The sequence below is a fragment of the Eulemur rufifrons genome, chromosome 8 (assembly GCF_041146395.1).
Source record: "Eulemur rufifrons isolate Redbay chromosome 8, OSU_ERuf_1, whole genome shotgun sequence".
Classification (NCBI taxonomy): domain Eukaryota; kingdom Metazoa; phylum Chordata; class Mammalia; order Primates; family Lemuridae; genus Eulemur; species Eulemur rufifrons.
The window spans coordinates 122,852,076-122,869,690 of record NC_090990.1 but is presented as its reverse complement, the minus strand read 5'-3'; the positions used below and the strand labels follow the sequence as shown (position 1 = coordinate 122,869,690).

The 17,615-nt window shown below is 40.8% G+C and overlaps 1 protein-coding gene across 3 annotated transcripts in view; it reads left to right on the top strand.

The window, feature by feature from the left end:
- MAEL (maelstrom spermatogenic transposon silencer) overlaps positions 1-17,615 on the top strand; it is a 50,178-nt gene that overhangs the window by 2,965 nt on the left and 29,598 nt on the right. The window contains exons 2-3 of one of the 3 annotated variants that reach the window (XM_069479111.1): positions 16,171-16,254; positions 16,496-16,588. In XM_069479111.1, coding sequence (XP_069335212.1) covers positions 16,532-16,588 — 57 coding nt within the window. In that variant the 5' untranslated portion in view covers positions 16,171-16,254; positions 16,496-16,531. Of the gene's footprint in view, positions 1-16,044; positions 16,255-16,495; positions 16,589-17,615 lie in introns of those variants that run through there. The other 2 variants (XM_069479109.1, XM_069479110.1) reach the window with 2 other exon arrangements.

The following is a 17,615-nucleotide window of genomic DNA, read 5'->3' as shown; positions in this document are numbered from 1 at the left end:
CAAGAGCGAGACCCTGTCTCTACTAAAAATAGAAAATAATGATTTGGACAGCTAAAATATATGTGTGTGTGTATATATATATATATATATATGTATATGTAGAGAGAGAGAGAGAGAGAGAGAAAATTAGCCGGGCATGGTGGCGCATGCCTGTAGTCCCAGCTACTCAGGAGGCTGAGGCAGTAGGATCACTTGAGCCCAGGGGTTTGAGGTTGCTGTGAGCTAGGCTGACACCACAGCACCCTAGCCCGGGCAACAGAGCGAGACTCTGTCTCAAAAGAAAAAAAAAAAAAACATGCAAAGCACAGATTCCCAGGCTCTGCTAAAAATGATGAGATCAGACACTCCAGGTGGGGCCTGGAAATGTGCGTTTTAACCACCTTCCCCAAGTGCTTCCAGTACACATTAATGTTTAAGAAGCATACCTAATCATCTTTTTCTTCTCCTGGGAAGCTGTTGAGTTGATGTTTTTGAATGAGCTTCAGCTCCAGTTTATCCTGGCCAAATAGGACAGGACCCCAACTAGAGATTTACTCATCATAGCCAAGGGGGGATCTGGATCCCCAACACTTCATACTTTCTCCTGCAACCAGAGACAAACATGTCAGAACAAGGACCTGCGTGGGACCAGAGCAGGATTCCCAGGAAGCCGCAGCTGGGGTTGTATGTGATAGGGGGTTGGGGGGTGGGGTGGACTAGCAGGCTGCTTTATCAAAGCTGCACACTTTAGAACAGAATCAGGACACAGAGCAAAGAGAAGTGAACCACCACAAGGAGACATGCTGGTAGCTGGTAGCAACCACATGGTTATAAATATAATGCAGCTGAATCCTCTTTAAAACATGATTTCATTGCAGACACACAGGCATGCATGCACACGAATCCCGCTTAATGTGGGTCTTTTTAAAACACACAGATAAAATCATATTTCTACTTCTCTCCAATCTTGCGTTCCAGGAGGAATATATGAGGTGTGACTTTAAAACAGACACCATGGTTCTTATCTAAGGTTGGTTCATCTTTCCTGCCCTTGTGCTACCTGTTAGGTTTGTTATCTTTCCCATCCTCCATACCTTCAAAACCACCCTCAATGAATTATACGTTAAAAAAAAAATCTATATTAAATAAACCAAGGCACTAAAAAAACTGGAGACTCCAGGAATCCTGTACTGAAAATTGGAAACATTTTCAATCTGGAAGGACTTTCATATTGAGGAATAAATTGTTTCATTAAGAAAATGATTTAAAGAAAGGAAATGCAAATATACACAGTACATGATGCCAAAAAACAAAAAAAAGAAAAAGAAAAAAAATCTAAACAGCCAAGAACAGCGGTAAGTATATAATAAGTAAAAGACTGGGAGAATGTGCTGAAAAAATTCCATATACTTGGGGCAGATTTAACCAAAGAGCCTGCAGTCTCAGACCTCACATCCAACTGTGGTGGTGCTGGGTATTGAATTAGATGATGTCTTCTGTGCCCTATCTTAGGGTAGACCCCACTCAATAGTGGGGCAGTCTCTGCCTGAATTGGCTGTCTAATGCTTTCCCTAAAAAAATCCACCCAAAGATTATGTGCAGAAAAAAAGAGAACATAAAAGTATATACAGAGCATGGTCTCAAATATGGAAAAATGCATTTAAAAGGGACAAAGAAAACAACAATAAATGAGTAACAATGGTTATTTCTGGGTTGCACTGTCATTCGTTTATATTTTCTTCTTTATAATTTTCTATATACTTTAATATTTCTACACTGTAGAAAAAGATGCTACATTAAAGATACACCCATGCCAAAATTTACTCAGTCTCTGGGACACCCCTGTAGAAAGGAATGAGGCAGGAAGAAGGAGTGACAGGTGTTTTGTCAGGCCTGTGTCTTTATCCAGATACAAAGCTCCCAAATATATACCTGCTCTCATTATGTCTCAATCATGAGCTGTTAATCAAGTTAATTGTGAGCAGTTGAGGCCCTGGGAGCCCTTACTGACTTACAGTTCAACCTGTAAGTTCTTTCTAAGTTAGAAAGCCAAAGATGAAGTAAAGCTGCTGCTCCTTTAGGAGCCCTGTCTCTGAGTTTTGTTTTTGTTTCTGTTTTTGTTTCAATGTTGGCACCCTTTGGAGACCAGAACAGCACTGGCAGCCCCCAACATGAACAGCAGAGCAATTCTGACTCCACTAGTCAAGTAGCTTCCTATAGCCCAAAGGCTGTAGGAAAAAAAAGGGGTCTGGCTGCCTGTATTTTATAAGATGATGCTGCGAAGGCACTAAGTCTTGGTGATTAAGCCAGAAGATTGTTTCTCAGAGCCCTAAGCATTCTCCTAGAGGCCTCCTTCCCTGGCACAGCTCAAAGACGGAACCTGAGGGAGGGGAGTGAGCCAGAAAAAGTAGGTCATCCAATGACCTCACTCCCAGAAAATGGGCAAGGAAGGGAGCGGAACGAAAAGGCCAGAACACTGAGCATCATGCAAAGCAGCAGCTCAAACAAGAGAAGGGGCATGTGGGCTCTCAAGGCCAGCGTCAGAGAGCAGCAGCCTTGACCTTGGGTTGAAGTTGTGGGGCGAGGACCTCTCACAGAAGAGTTAATTCTGCCTCCCTTCCCTAATTCTGAGTGAGTGCCTTACACATACATAAAGATGATAAATATGTGTTTGCCTAATTAATTACAAACTGCTCCAGTATATTCACCTTCCCTTTTCCTCATCCTCTTTTCTCTTTCCTGAATTCATTCAGTTATTCAACACATATTTATTGAGTGCCTGCTATATTCCAGACACTATGCTATCTAGAAATTCAAGATGAATGGGAATTCAAAGATGAATGTGTCACAGCCCCTTCTGTTAAAGAGTTTACATTTAGTTATAGCCCTGTGTGGGGACAGGGAGGGAGGGATGCACACATGGGGTCTTTGAGTATGATAGTGTGACAGGGCTTACGTTAGGACATATACCAAATATGGTGGGAAAATAAAGAGAGGCGTCAATTATTTATCAGCAGTGCCTGTCAGAGATGTCTTTATGAACAAGTAACCCCTGAGCTAAATCTTAAACATCATCTGGACAGAATTTCTAAGGGCAGAAAGGGAGCTGGAGGTAGTATAGATGCAAAGGCAACAGGCAGAGGTCAGAGTGGGACCTGCTACTCAGAGTACAGGTTTACAAAGGGCCGAGTAAGCAATAAGTCCTGAAAGACAAGCCAAAGTCAGAACAACGGAAACTAGGCTACCAGATCTGGACTTAATTCCACAGGCAATGGACCACCCATGAGAATTTCTAAGCAGAAGAATAAGATCAGACCTGTGTTTCAGCAAAGTTATTCTGGTGGGTTCAAGAGGAACTGATAAAAAGAGCTAATTACAAAAGTCCAAGAAGGAACCAGCACCCAAGAAGGGGTAGCGTGAATAGGAAGCAGACATCAATTGAGAGAGATACTACATGGAGTTACAAGAGGTAGAGTTCACACCACCTGATGAGAGGCTGCATGTATGTAGACTGAGCAAGCAGGAGAAACCAACCAGACTTCAGACTGAGTTACTCCAGAATGTGACAGTGCATTCAGGAAATGTCTAGATGGTGCTTGAAAATTCCTCCTTTTACTTTGGCAAAGCATCAGGTAATAAACATCCTTGAGCACCTCTGATGAACAGATTGAAATGAGTGTTAAAGAAGTAATCTCACAGAGCTCAGGGTCACTCACAGGCTGTGTGGCACGGGGAATTCACTTCACCACTCTACGCCTCAAGGTCCTGTTCCACAAAATGGGGATAATCATGGAATCTATGTCATAGGGTGGTTGTGAGAGGGAGAAGAGAAAACCTTTGTGGAATGTTTAGCAAAGAGTCCGACACAGTAGCTTTCAATGTATGTTAACTATCATTATTATTATTATTATTATTATAAGCAGCACAGGATCTAGGATGCACACTGAACAATGTCAGGGCCGTAACTTAAACCGGTATCAGGAAAAAACTCAGCCATGTTTTCCAAGAATATGCTGTGGTGTCCTTGGGTGGTTTGTATAACACTCAGCCGAAAATCACACCTCATACTTCATATTCCAAAAAAAAGAGTAGAAGTCATCCAAATCTTTAGTGGCTTTCCCCCATTTAGACTAAAATCTAAAGTCCTTATGCTGCCCTTGTAAGTCCTATATGATTTGGCCCTACCTCCCTCTCTAACGTCCTCTGACTTCTTCACTCATTTCACTCCAGCACAAGTCTTGCTTTGCTCTTCCTCAAACATACCTGATGTGCTCCCACCTCAGAGCCTTTGCATTTGCTATTCCCTCTGCTTGGAATGCTCTTCCCCCAATATCTTCATGGTTTCCTTCCTTCTTTCCTTCCTTCCTTCCAGTCTTTGCTGAAATTTCACTTCCTCATACAGCACCTTTTCTGACCACCCTAAAATTGCACCCTCCATCAGTCACTATTCCCAATCCTGCATTATTTTTCTTCCTTGGACATACTCTCCAATAAGATGTTCTGACATCTTGTTATATACTTATTTATTTCTTTATTGCCTGTTCTTTTTTTCGTCATTACAAGTTTTGCTCTATCCAATCTACCCTTCTGCCTAAAATAGAGCCTGGTACTCAGTAGACTCTTAATAACTATTTATTGAATAAATGAACAATTTCCTACTGAAATCTCTCTCCTCTCTTGTTTTTCCTGCTTTTCTTCCTACTTCTTCACATGTTCCTTCTTAGTTGCCTTTACTGGGTCTTCCTTCTCTAACTTCTAAATGCTAGTTCCTCAGGACTCCATCCTGGATTTTCTCTCTCTTCACTCTCTCCTTAGATGACCTCATCTAATTCCATGAATTCAAATACCATCTTTATGTGGCTTGCTTCCAAATTCTATCTCAAGTCCAGAACTCTAGACTTACATAGTCAATTGTCTACTTGACATCTCCACTTGAATATATAGTAGGCATCTCAAAATTAACATGTCCATAATGGAACACCTGATCCCTATCCCCCACATACATACTCAAACCAAAACCTGCCACTGACCTGACGTGGTGGTTCATGCCTGTAATTCTAGCACTTTAGGAGGCTGAAGCGGGAGGATCGCCTGAAGCCAGACATTTAAGACCAGGCTGAGCAACATAGCAAGACTTTACAAAAAATAGAAAAATTAGCTGGGCACGGTGGTGCATGCTTATAGTCCCAACTAGTTGGAGGCTAAGGCAGGAGGATCACTTGAGCCCAGGAGTTTGAGTTTGCAGTAAACTATGATGACACCACTGCACTCTAGCCTGGGCAGCAGAGTGAGACCCTGTTTCAAACAAAACAACAAGACAAAACAAGACAAAAAACAAAACAAAACAAAAAAACCACTGCCACCCTTTAGAATTTCTGAATAAGAAAATCAATCTGATCGGAAAGTGGGAAAAGCTATTCTGTTCATGTACGACTAAAGTAAGATTGAAAAAAATCAGTTCTATCAAAGACGGAGAGGAGCAGATCATAGAAATTATGGGGGAGCTTTGGACCCTCCTTGGTATTAGCACTGTCCTCCCCTTGCCCCCCAGTCCTCCCTATTTTAGTAAATGCACCACTTACCACTAGGTTACTCAAGCCAAAATCCTAGGATTCCTCCTTTTCTCTCACTTCCACATCCAATCCATTAGCTAGTTCGATTTTTCTAAAATACAGTTTGAGCCGGTCCTTTCTTCTCTGTTTTAGGTCACCACCACCTTTCACACAGGCTCCTATAGGGGCCCCCTAACTGGCTTTGCCAAGCCCATTCTTACTGCTTTGAACTCATTCTCCAAATAGAAATAAGATGGATCTCAAACCGTTTACCAAATCATGACATATATTTTTAAAACCCTTAAATAGACTTTAAGTGTTCTCACCACAAAAAATAAGTATGTGAGGTAATGCACATGTTAATTTGCTCCATTTAGTCATTCCACAATCTATACATATTTTAAAACATGTTATACACAATAAATATATATAATTTTTGTCAATTAAAAATAAAGAAATATTAAATGAAACCCTGAAATGACCACCCATTGTACTTAGAACGATACTTTAACCCTTTACAATGGTCATGGCCCAATCCCTGTTGATCACTCCAACCTCAGCATGCTCCATTCTCCTCAGGCCTGGACACACCACAGCAACACCAAGCAGTCTTCCATCTGTTCGAAAGACATGCCTAGCTCTTTATCATCTGAGGCCTTTACATGTATCGTTCCCTGTCTGGAATGCTCTTCTTTCAATTCTCCACACAACTAGCTCTGTTCTTTTCCATCCTTTCTCATTTTAAAAGTCATTTGCTCCTCAGAGAGGTTTGCCCTGATCACCTATCTAAAAATTGAGTAGTTAAATCTAAATATTGTTTTAAAATGTTAAAATATGAAATGGAATAACAGGAAGTAGATTTGTCCAGTAGCCTGAAACAACTAAAAAACTGGTCAGGTAGGGTGTGGTGGCATGTACTTGTAGTCTCAGCTACTTGGGAGGCTAAGGCAGGAGGATCACTTGAGGCCAGGAGTTCGAGTCTAGCCTGGGCAATATAGCAACACCCTGTCTCTGAAAAACAAAACATAACAAAATTGGTCAAAACATATGAAACAATGTTTTCAGATGCTGGACATCAGGGAGCAGAAGTGAGTAATCCCTGAAAAAACAGAAATAAATAAGGTGAGCTCTGTGATTGCTCTAGGTAGCTTCCCGGAGGGTATCTAGAACAGAGTATCAAGATGGGTAACCCAGGCAGAGCTCAGTGATCTCCCTGGGGATTAAGAAGATGGAGCTGGGTGTCCAGGTAGGCCACCATGGCTAGAGTTTGCAGGGTAAAGTCCCATAACAAAGAGAGCAGCACAAAGACTGGAAAAAAAAAAACAAAAAAAAAACTAGCTCTGGAGATCTGGTAAGGCTCTCCCTGGAAGCTTCAGCTAAATACTGATCAGTGCATGTGTGGGAGGAAACTACACAATGCCAGAGAAAGAACAACCTGAAACAATTAAAAAGAACAATCCTTGGAATTCACATAGGGCTAGAAATAGTTTGTGCTCCCATCCGCCAAAGTGGAAAAACCTCCAAATTCATGGGATATCGGGTAGAGTACTCAGAAGGGTGTTACATTGGTAGAGGAGAAAATTAGACCTAAAGATTGCTCTGATCTCAAATAACAAAGCATAAAAGGAAGCCCAGAAAGAGCAAAAATCAGCCTCAAACTGTTTCCAACTGTGTCCCAGAACAAAGCACAAAAAATGTTTATAAGAATACAGAAATACGCAGCATTCAACAGGGTAAAATTTACAATGACTAGCATCCAATCAATATTACCAAGTGTGCAAAGAAGCAGGGCAATACAACCCATAATAAGAAAAATCAGTAGAAACAGACCCAGAAATGACACAGATGATAGAATGAATAGACAAGGACAATTAATAGTTAATATAACTATGTTATATATTATAATTATATTCCATGTTGAAGGTAGAGGAGGGCTGGGCACAGTGGCTCACGTCTGTAATCCTAGCACTTTGGGAGGTCGAGGCAGGAGGATTGCTTGAGGTCAGGAGTTTAAGATCAGCCTGAGCAAGAGCAAGACCCCATCTCTACAAAAAATAGAAAAATTAGCTGGCCTGTAGTCCCAGCTACTGGGGAGGCTGAGGCAAGAGGATCACTTGAGCCCAGATGTTCGAAGCTGCAGTGAGCAATGATGATGCCACAACACTCTAGCCCGGGCAACAGAGCAAGATCCTGTCTGAAAATTATAATAATAATACATAAAAAATTAAAAAAGAAGAAATGTATGAAAAGAAAAACTGCCATAAAGTTGATCAGTAAAAGCAAAATTTAGAGCAGTGTGGAGAGTGATGTCAGCAAGGGGACCGACTAAAGACACCTGGTGTTCGTCCCACCAAGAGAAAGAACCAAGGCAATAAACAAATAGCTAATATTTGACTGGAGTGTCAAAGGGAGAGTACTGGAGTTTGGCAGGGGAGGGTACACACACCTGTGGCGATTGGAAGTTCAGGTGGACAGCGTGGAGGCACGGGGCCTCTGCAGCCCTGTCTTCCCCACATGGATCAGATCTGCCCAGAGTCAGGAAGGACTTCCTGTTGCAGGATAAAGGTAAGCAGAAGAACCCCACCAGCCCTCTTTGCCACCACAGACACCTACAGTCCTTACTACAGGAGATTCCCACAGACTTTGCAGGCTCTGAGCCCAGTGTGGAGTGCTTCTGGGAATTCACGCATCTGCACTGCCCCAGATTAGGGGAATAGGATATGCACTTCCCACCCCACTCACCCACCCTCTGTGCACTCCCCACCCCACTTGCCCACTCCTCTGATCTCAAGATGGCAGCACAGCACCATTTTAGGATCAGAGGCACCTCCTGAGTGTACCCTGCTCTGGGGGCAAGTAGCCACTCCAACTCTCCGGCACTGGGCTCCATCTTAATTCCATCCACCAAGCCCACACCAGTGGCTGAATGCCACAACCCCAGCAGCACAGAACCACCTGGGCCCAGAGTTGGATGTGACTCTGGGCCTGCACAGTAGGGAAACCAATTCTCACTACCCTCACTTCCAGTCGGAGGATTAGTCTGGCAGTCCTGCCCAGGGTGAACTCACATTTGAGCTGGCCAAACTGCTACATGCCTTCCCCTGAGCAGAAGAGGCCCTCCAGCCTCTAAGCAGCTGACATACTCCCAGGCCAGCAGAGCATCTACACACCCATGTCCCTGACAGACAGTCCCCCAGGCCAGCCAAGCAGCTGTGCACCCACATCCTAAGCGCAAGAAACAGCCCTACAGGCCGCCCTTGTGGGCAAGTCCCCAGGCTGGCTGAGCAACTATGTGCCTGCATCTCAGGCCTAAGAACACAGCCCTGTGAGCCCCCTGCCTACCCCTAGCAGATATGCCCAAGGCCAGCTGAGCAGCTATGCGCTAGTAACCCAGGTCTGAGAAACAGTGCCACAGGCTGCCCCTAGCGGACACACTCCCAGACCAGCTAAGCAACCTTGTGCCTGCATAGCGTTTGCAGCCTGCTCTTTGTAGGCATGCCACCAGGTCAGCCAAGGAATGGTGTGCATATGCTCCCAGCAAGAGTAACAGCCCTGTAGCCCCAATGCCACCCCCAAGTTGGCAGACCCACCATGTGCACGCACATGTCTCTGACTTGAAAAACAGCTCAGTGAGCCCATTCCCAGCAAAGCTGAGCCACCACTGCCACAAACTCTCTCAGCCTAGTCCACTGAGATGCTCATAAATGTCACTAGCATGGATTATAGCTAAAGAAACTACATTAAGAATACAATACTGCATCCACCTAGAACCTAAGCCAATACCCCACCAAAGTGAGACTCTAAGACATACTCATACAAGTTAAGTCTTTCCCTATGAAACCTACTCCATAAAATTGGAAGAGGCAACTTTTCCACTGAATGTGTAGAAATCAACATAGGGACACATTAAACAGGAAAATACAAGGAAACATGACACCTCCAAAGAAACACAATAATTTTCCAATAACAGACCCCAATCATAAGGAAATATATGAAATCACAGGCTTCGAGTCAAAAGCTGTAAAACAAGACAATGAAGGACATGATGTAATAATAAAGGGATTAATTCAGCAAAAGAATATAACAATTGTAAATATATATGAACCCAACACTGCAGCACCCATATATATAAAGGAAATATTCTTAGATCTAAAGGAAGAGATAGACCCCAATACAATAATAGTTCGGAACTTCAATGCCCCACTGTCAGCATTGAACAGATCACTTAGAAAATTCAACAAGGAAGCATAAGATTTAGACTGCACCATAAACCAAATGGACCTAACATACATTTACAGAATATTTCATCCAATAGCTACAGAATAAGCATTCTTTTCTTCAGTACGTGGAACATTCTCCAGGATTAACCATATGTTATGAAAAAAAACAAGTCTCAAAAAATTTTAAAAATAAAAATCACACCAAGTATCTTAACTGACCACAATGGAATAAACTAGAAATCAATAACAAAGGAACATTCAAACTATACAAACACATGGAAATGAAACAACATGCTCCTAAATAACCAATGGGTGAAGGAAGAAATTAAGAATAAAATTTAAAAATTCCTTGAAACAAACGAAAATAGAAACACAACATACCAAAACCAATGGGACACAGAAAAAGCAGTATTAAGAAGCAAGTTTATAGCAATAAATGCCTACATCAAGAAACTAGAAAGATTTCAAATAAACAACCTAGTGATGAATCTTAAAGGAACTACAAGAGCAAGAACAAGTCAAACCCCAAATTACTAGAAGGAAAGAAATAATAAAGATCAGAAAAGATCAGAGCAGACGACATCTAATTGGAACTAAAAAAACAATATAGAAGATCAATGAAATTAAAAGTTGATTTCTTGAAAAGATAAACAAAATCAACAACCCATGTAGCTAGACTAATTAAAAAAAGATCCAGGCTGGGCGCGGTGGCTCACGCCTGTAATCCTAGCACTCTGGGAGGCCTAGGAGGGGTGGATCACTCAAGGTCAGGAGTTCGAGACCAGCCTGAGCAAGAGCAAGACCCCGTCTCTACTAAAAATAGAAAAGAAATTATCTGGCCAACTAAAATATATATAGAAAAAAAAAATTAGCCAGGCATGGTGGCGCATGCCTGTAGTCCCAGCTACCCGGGAGGCTGAGGCGGTAGGATCGCTTGAGCCCAGGAGTTTGAGGTTGCTGTGAGCTAGACTGATGCTACAGCACTCACTCTAGCCTGGGCAACAAAGCGAGACTCTGTCTCAAAAAAAAAAAAATCCAAATAAATAAAATCAGAAATGAAAAAGATTTCACAACAGATACCACAGAAGTACAAAAGATCATTAGAGACTAGTATGAACAACTATATACCAATAAATTAAAAAACCCAGAGGAAATAAATACGTTTCTGGACACATACAATCTACCAAGATTGAACCAAGAATAATAGAAAATCCAAATTGACTATACCACAACTATACTGTCATACCACCCTGAGTGTGCCAAATCTCATCTGATCTCAGAAGCTAAGTAGCATCAGGCCTAGGTAGTACTTGGCTGGGAGAAAATCTGAATAGACCAATAACAAGTAATGAGATTAAATCAGTAATAAAAGTCTCCCAATAAATAAAAGTCCAGGCTTCACTGCTAAATTCTGCTGAAACTTTAAAGAAGAATGAATACCAATTCTTCTTAAACTATTCAAAAAACTGAAGTGGAAGTAACTCTTCCCAACTCATTCTATGAGGCCAGCATAAAACCTGATACCAGAACAAGACAAGGACACAACAAAAAATGAAAACTACAGGCCAATATACCTGATGAACATAGATTCAAAAGTCCTCAACAAAATACCAGCAAACTGAATCCAACACACACCATAATCAAGGGGAATTTATCCTAGGAATGCAAGGATGGTTCAATATACACAAATCAGTAAACGTGATACATCATATCAATACAATAGACAAAAACTCCATAAAATCACTTGATAAAATTCAACATCCCTTCATGATAAAAACTTTCAATAGATTAGGTACAGAAGGAAAGTACCTCAACACAATAAAGGCCATATATGATAAACTCACAGCTAACATCATACTGAATGGGGAAAACCTAAAAACTTTTCCTGTAAGAACTGGAACAAGACAGGGATGTCCACTCTAATACTCTTATTCAATATAGTATTAGGAGTCCTAGCTAGAGAAACCAGACAAGAGAAAGAAATAAAGGGCATCCATATTGGAAAGAAAGAAGTCAAATTGTCCTTATTTCCAGATGACATGATCTTATATATAGAAAAACCTAAAGACTGCCAAAAACCTGTTAGAACTAATGAACAAATTTAGTAAAGTTTCAGGACACAAAATCAACATACAAAAATCAATAGCATTTCTATACACAAACAATGAACTAGCTAAAAAAGATACCAAGAAGGCAATCTCATTTACAATAGCTACAAAATGAAATAAAATTAAAAAAAAAAAAACACCTAGGAATAAATTTAAGAAGGCAAAATACCTCTGCAAGGAAAACTACAAAATACTGATGAAAGAAATTGAAGAGGATACCAACAAATGGAAAAACATCCCATGGTAAAGGATTGGAAGAATTAATATTTAAAATGACCATACCACCCAAAGCAATCCACAGATGCAATATAATCCCTATGAAAATATCAATGACATTCTTCATAGAAATAGAAAACCAATCCTAAAATTCGTATGAAAATACAAAGCACCCAGAATAGCCAAAGCCATCTTGAACAAAAAGAACAAAGCTGGAGGCATCACACTACCAGAGTTCAAAGTATACTACAAAGCTATAGTAACTCAAACAGCATGGTGCTGACATAAAAACAGACACATACACCAATGGAACAGAATAGAGAACCCAGAAATTAATCTACATATCTACAGCCAACTTATTTTTCACAAAGATGCCAAGTACATACATTAGGGAAAGGACAGTCTCTTCAATAAATGGTGCTGGGAAAACTGGATATCCATATGCAAAATGAAACCAGACCTTTGCATCTCACCCTATACAAAAATCAACTCAAAATGGGGAAAAAACTATAAAACTACTAGAAGAAAACATAGGGGAAATGTTTCAGGATATTGGTCTGGGAAAAGACTTTATGAATGAGACTTCAAAAGAACAACAAAAAGCAAAAATAAACAAATGGAATTATATTAAACCACAAAGCTTCTGCACAGCAAAGGAAACCATCAACAAAGTGAAAAGACAACCTATAGCATGGGAGAAAATATCTGCAAATGATTTATTCTACAGGAGATTAATATCCAGGATATACAAGGAACTCAAATATTTCAACAGCAAAAAACCAAACAATGCAATTAAAAAATGGGCAAATGATCTAGACAGACATCTCTCAAAAAAAAAAACAAAAAACCATACAAATAGCCAAAAAATACATGAAAAAAATGCTCAATATCACTAATCATCAGGGAAATGCAAATCACAACTACAATGAATCATTATCTCACCTCAGCTAAAATGGCTATTATCAAAAAGACAAAAAATAACAAACTGTATGGAGGACGTGGAAAAAAGGGAACTCTTATATACTGCTGGTGGGAATGCAAACTAGTATAGCCACTATGCAGAATAGTATAAAGTCTTCTCATAAAATTACAAATAGAACTGCCATATGATCCAGCCATCTCACAACTGGGAATTTATCCAAAGGAAAGGAAATAAGTATATCAAAGAGACATCTTTATCCCCATGTTTACTGCAGCATTATTTATAATAGGCAAGATATTAAATCAATCCAGGTGTCCAAGAACAAAGGAGTAAAGAAAATGTGGTATTGTATACACAATAGAATATTACTCAGCCATAAAAAAGAAAAGGAAATCCTGTCATTTGCAGCAACATAGATGGAACTGGAGGACATAATGTTAAGCAAAATGTTTAACAGAAAGTTAAACACCACATGTTCTCCTCATATGTGGAAGGTAAAAAAAAATGTTGATCTCATAAAAATAAAAAGTAGAACAGAGGATACTAGAGGCAGGGAAGGGTAGGGTGAAGGGAGGATAAAGAAAAGTTTGTTAAAGGACACAAAATTACAGCCAGATAGGAGGCGTAAATTCTAGTGTTCTATTCATATACCACTCTGGGATGACTATAATTAACAAAAATATATGGTTAAAAATAGCTAGAAGGAGGGCATTGAATTGTTCCCAATACATTGGGAAATGATAAATGTTTGAGATGATGAATATGATAATTATCCTGATCTTATCACTATACATTATATGTATTGCAACATCACTATGTACCCCAAAATATGTACAATCATTATGTGTCAATTTAAAAAAATTTAAAAACAAAACAAAACCCCACCAAAACTTATTGTTTTTAAAAGAGCAATAAAATAAACAATGTTTGGCAAGTACTAAGACAACAAAAACCTGGTGGATGTAAATAACATTAGGAATGAAAATGGGATGGTATTAGTATGTGCATATTTTAAATTACAAGCAAATGCTATTTTTATGCCAATATTTTTTTTAAAAAATCAATTTTATTGAGGTATAATTTACACAGTATAAAATGCAAACATTTTAATGAATTTTGATAAATATATACTACTTGTAACCACCAACACCACAATCAAGGTATTTCTGCCAACCCAGAATGTTTTCCCTGTGTCAATTCTCAGAAAATCCCCTACACCTACCTCCTGGCCCCAGGTAACTGCTGATGTGATTACTGTAACTACAGTTTTGCCTTTTCTTAAGTTTTGTATATAGAGAATCACATGATATGTGTACTTTTATGTATACCTTCTTTAACGCAACTAAATTTCAAAATGCATCCATGTTGAATATCAATAATTCATTCTTTTTCATTCCTGAGTATTAGTCTATTGTGTGGCTATACCATGATTTGTTTATCAACTCACCTGTTGATGAACATCTGGGTTGTCTGGTTTGGGATTCTTATGAATAGAGAGATGCTATGGAAATTCATCTACAAGGCTTTGTGTGGATATGTATCTTCATTTTCCTGGATGAGTGGAATTGTTGGGTCCTATTATAAGCATAAATGTCAAGCAGTTGTCCCACCAATAATATATGAAAGTTCCAGCTGCTTCACATCCTTGCCAGATTTTATACCAATATGCTTGAAAACTTAAATAAACAATTTCCAAGGAAAGTATAAACTACAAAAATTGGGTGAAGAAAACTAGGGAAACTGAAAAGACTAATAGCCATACTAGATATTGAAATGGTAGTTAAAGGTCAAACCTCCCCCAGAGCTCCAAAGATACACCAGGATCAGAGAGTTTTACTAAGAAGTGATACCAAACTGTCAAGGACTAGATAATTCCCATCTATTATTCAATCTGAAATAGAGAAAAAGATGCCAGCTCATGTATGAGATTATCATAACCCTAATACCAATATTTGGAAAGTAAAATATCACAAAATCCATAATTCAGTATCTCTACAATCTAGGAAGCAAAAATTCTATATTAAGTATGTTTAAAAAAATAACCAAAGCCTCATGATCAAGAAGAGTTTATACAAGGAATGGGAGGATGCTTCAACATTAGAAAAATCTAGCATCATTTATTATGTTAACCAATTAAAAGATAAAACCATGTGATTACCTGAAAAGATGCAGAAAAAGAATTTAATAAATTTTCAACTTCCAATCTTGATTTTAAAGCATATACATACCCCATGTATACATACACACAGTAAACTGGGCAGAGAACGGAATTTTCTCTGGGAAACATATCTAAGTAGAAAATGTAGGAGAATCAACTGGCACTATTTTAACCAATACGAGAGTTCAGCAGTGACTAAACACACCAGACCAATACTAAAATCAATACCTTCTCTACACATCAGCACTAATCAATTAGAAAGTACAGTTAAACAAAGACATTTCCTTCATAAAAACTCCAAAAATATTGTTACCTAAGAATAAAACTAACCAAAAAATGAACCAGACCTGCTTTAAGGGAAAATTCATAAAACTTTATTCAAGGGAATTATTTTAAATCTCAACTTCTTGCTGTGTGTGTTTGCTCCCTAACACTTACTTTAAAATGCACTTTTAAAAAACTCCGTTTTTGTGGGTTTGTTTTTGTCACCCTTTCCCCACATTCGACTGTCAACTTCTTGAGGGCCAGGGCTTTATTTGCCGTGTTCCTTCCACGTTGCTCGGCACAAAGCGGGCCCTTCAAAGTCGTAAGACACTAAGGAACCTGAAGCACCACCCACTCCTCGTTTCCTCCACCTGCTTTGTCACGGATTACGCAATAATGTACAGAAATCGCTCCCAGCCTTCCACGTGACAACAGCTCCGCCTGCGACTCACCCAGCCAATCAGAGCGCTCCGCACCGGTGACGCCACCTCACCCCCACGCCCTCACGAGGTGGAATCTTCCAGTCTCAGACTGTTTGCCCCTCCCAGCGGTGCCACTGCGGCTGCGCGTCGCGCCCTGATTGGCCGAGAGCTGCGAGCTGCGCGCGCAGGCCCCCGGCTCGGTTACTAAGGGCGGGAGCCCGCCGAGGGCGTCGGTGGCTTGTGCCGTCTCAGGCCCGCGTCGAGGCCTGCCCGCGCTCGCCATGCCGAACCGCAGGGCCAGCCGTAATGCCTACTACTTCTTCGTGCAGGAGAAGATCCCCGAGCTGCGCAGGCGAGGCCTGCCCGTGGCTCGCGTAGCCGATGCCATCCCCTACTGCTCCTCAGACTGGGCGGTAAGGCCGGAGGAGGGCGAGAGGGACGGGACGGGGCAGTTGGGCAAGAGGGGGGACGAGCCAGGAAGGCAAGGGGCCTCGAGGAGGCCGGTGACCCCTCGGAGCCTGCTGGCGGTGACGGAAGGCCCCTGTTCCTGGCTCTCGGCACACCGACGCTGGAACTACCTGCGGGGCCCGGGGCGCCGGTCCTCCGTCCTCACGGCTGCTTCTCTGCTTTGTCTTCCTCCTCAATCTCCCAAAGCTCCTGAGGGAGGAAGAAAAGGAGAAATACGCAGAAATGGCTCGAGAGTGGAGGGCTGCCCAAGGAAAGGACTCTGGGCCTTCAGAGAAGCAGGTAAAGTTAGCGAGAGAGGAGCCGCCGGCCGCCTGGCCCGCAGGCGTGTTCAGTAACTGCTGGATGGGCGGATGGGCGGATGGGCGGATGTCGAGGGCAGAGTGCTGGCTGATTTGGGTTAGTGCAAAGAAGAGTTTCATTTTTTTCCCTGGGGTCAGAATGCCTGTGAAGAAACGACGGGCTCCATAACTAGGGCACGTACATATTGATATAATTTGGTGGTGAAAGGCCTGGGGAATCTCTGTTCAAGAAACCTGCAGACGGTAAACTTTGATCGGCAATGGGAGTGTTTGATATTTAGGAGTTGTATTAGATGACCTCTAGGTGTCCCTTTCAATTCTTCCATGATTTAAGAGGCTGTTTTTCCTCCTCTTTCCTTTTATTTTGGGGCGGGGGGGAGCGGGGATGCTTAAAAGTAGTTCAAACCATTCCTTTTAAATGACACCTGAAACCAAGCCAGCTGCTGTGTAAAAATATTGGAATAACGAGATTTGGAGATGTTGTGTGTGTGTTTGCCTTGCAAGTACAAGAACTGAATAAAGTTTATTTGGGTAAATTTCTGTGTATGTTAAATACACAGAACGTTAAAATACAGAATAAAATTGTTTTCTTGCTGATTTGCATCAGGAAAGTGCAAGGTAATTCCAGTTTCCTCACCCCCACAGGTGTTTTTTTCCATTCTTACATAGTAAAATTCTTAAACTGTCAACATTGGATTGAAACTCAAAAGTGTTTTGCTTGCTTTAGATTGGAGAGATTTTAATTGTGTGGACTTATGTTTGAGTATAAGCTCTAGTCAGTTGAATTTGTACTTAGATTTTTTTTTCTTACTGTAATTTCTTATAAGACATTTCCCTTCAAAACTTAAGCTGTGTTGTATGTATACCTCACGTGAGATTGGGAGTCAACATGATCGGATTTTTTTTTTTTACTTTAGGTGAAAACAAACAATATTATAGTACTTTGGGGAATGGTGTTTTTTTGAACGCTGGCTTGGCACATACTAGGCGGCTCATGATTATCTTGG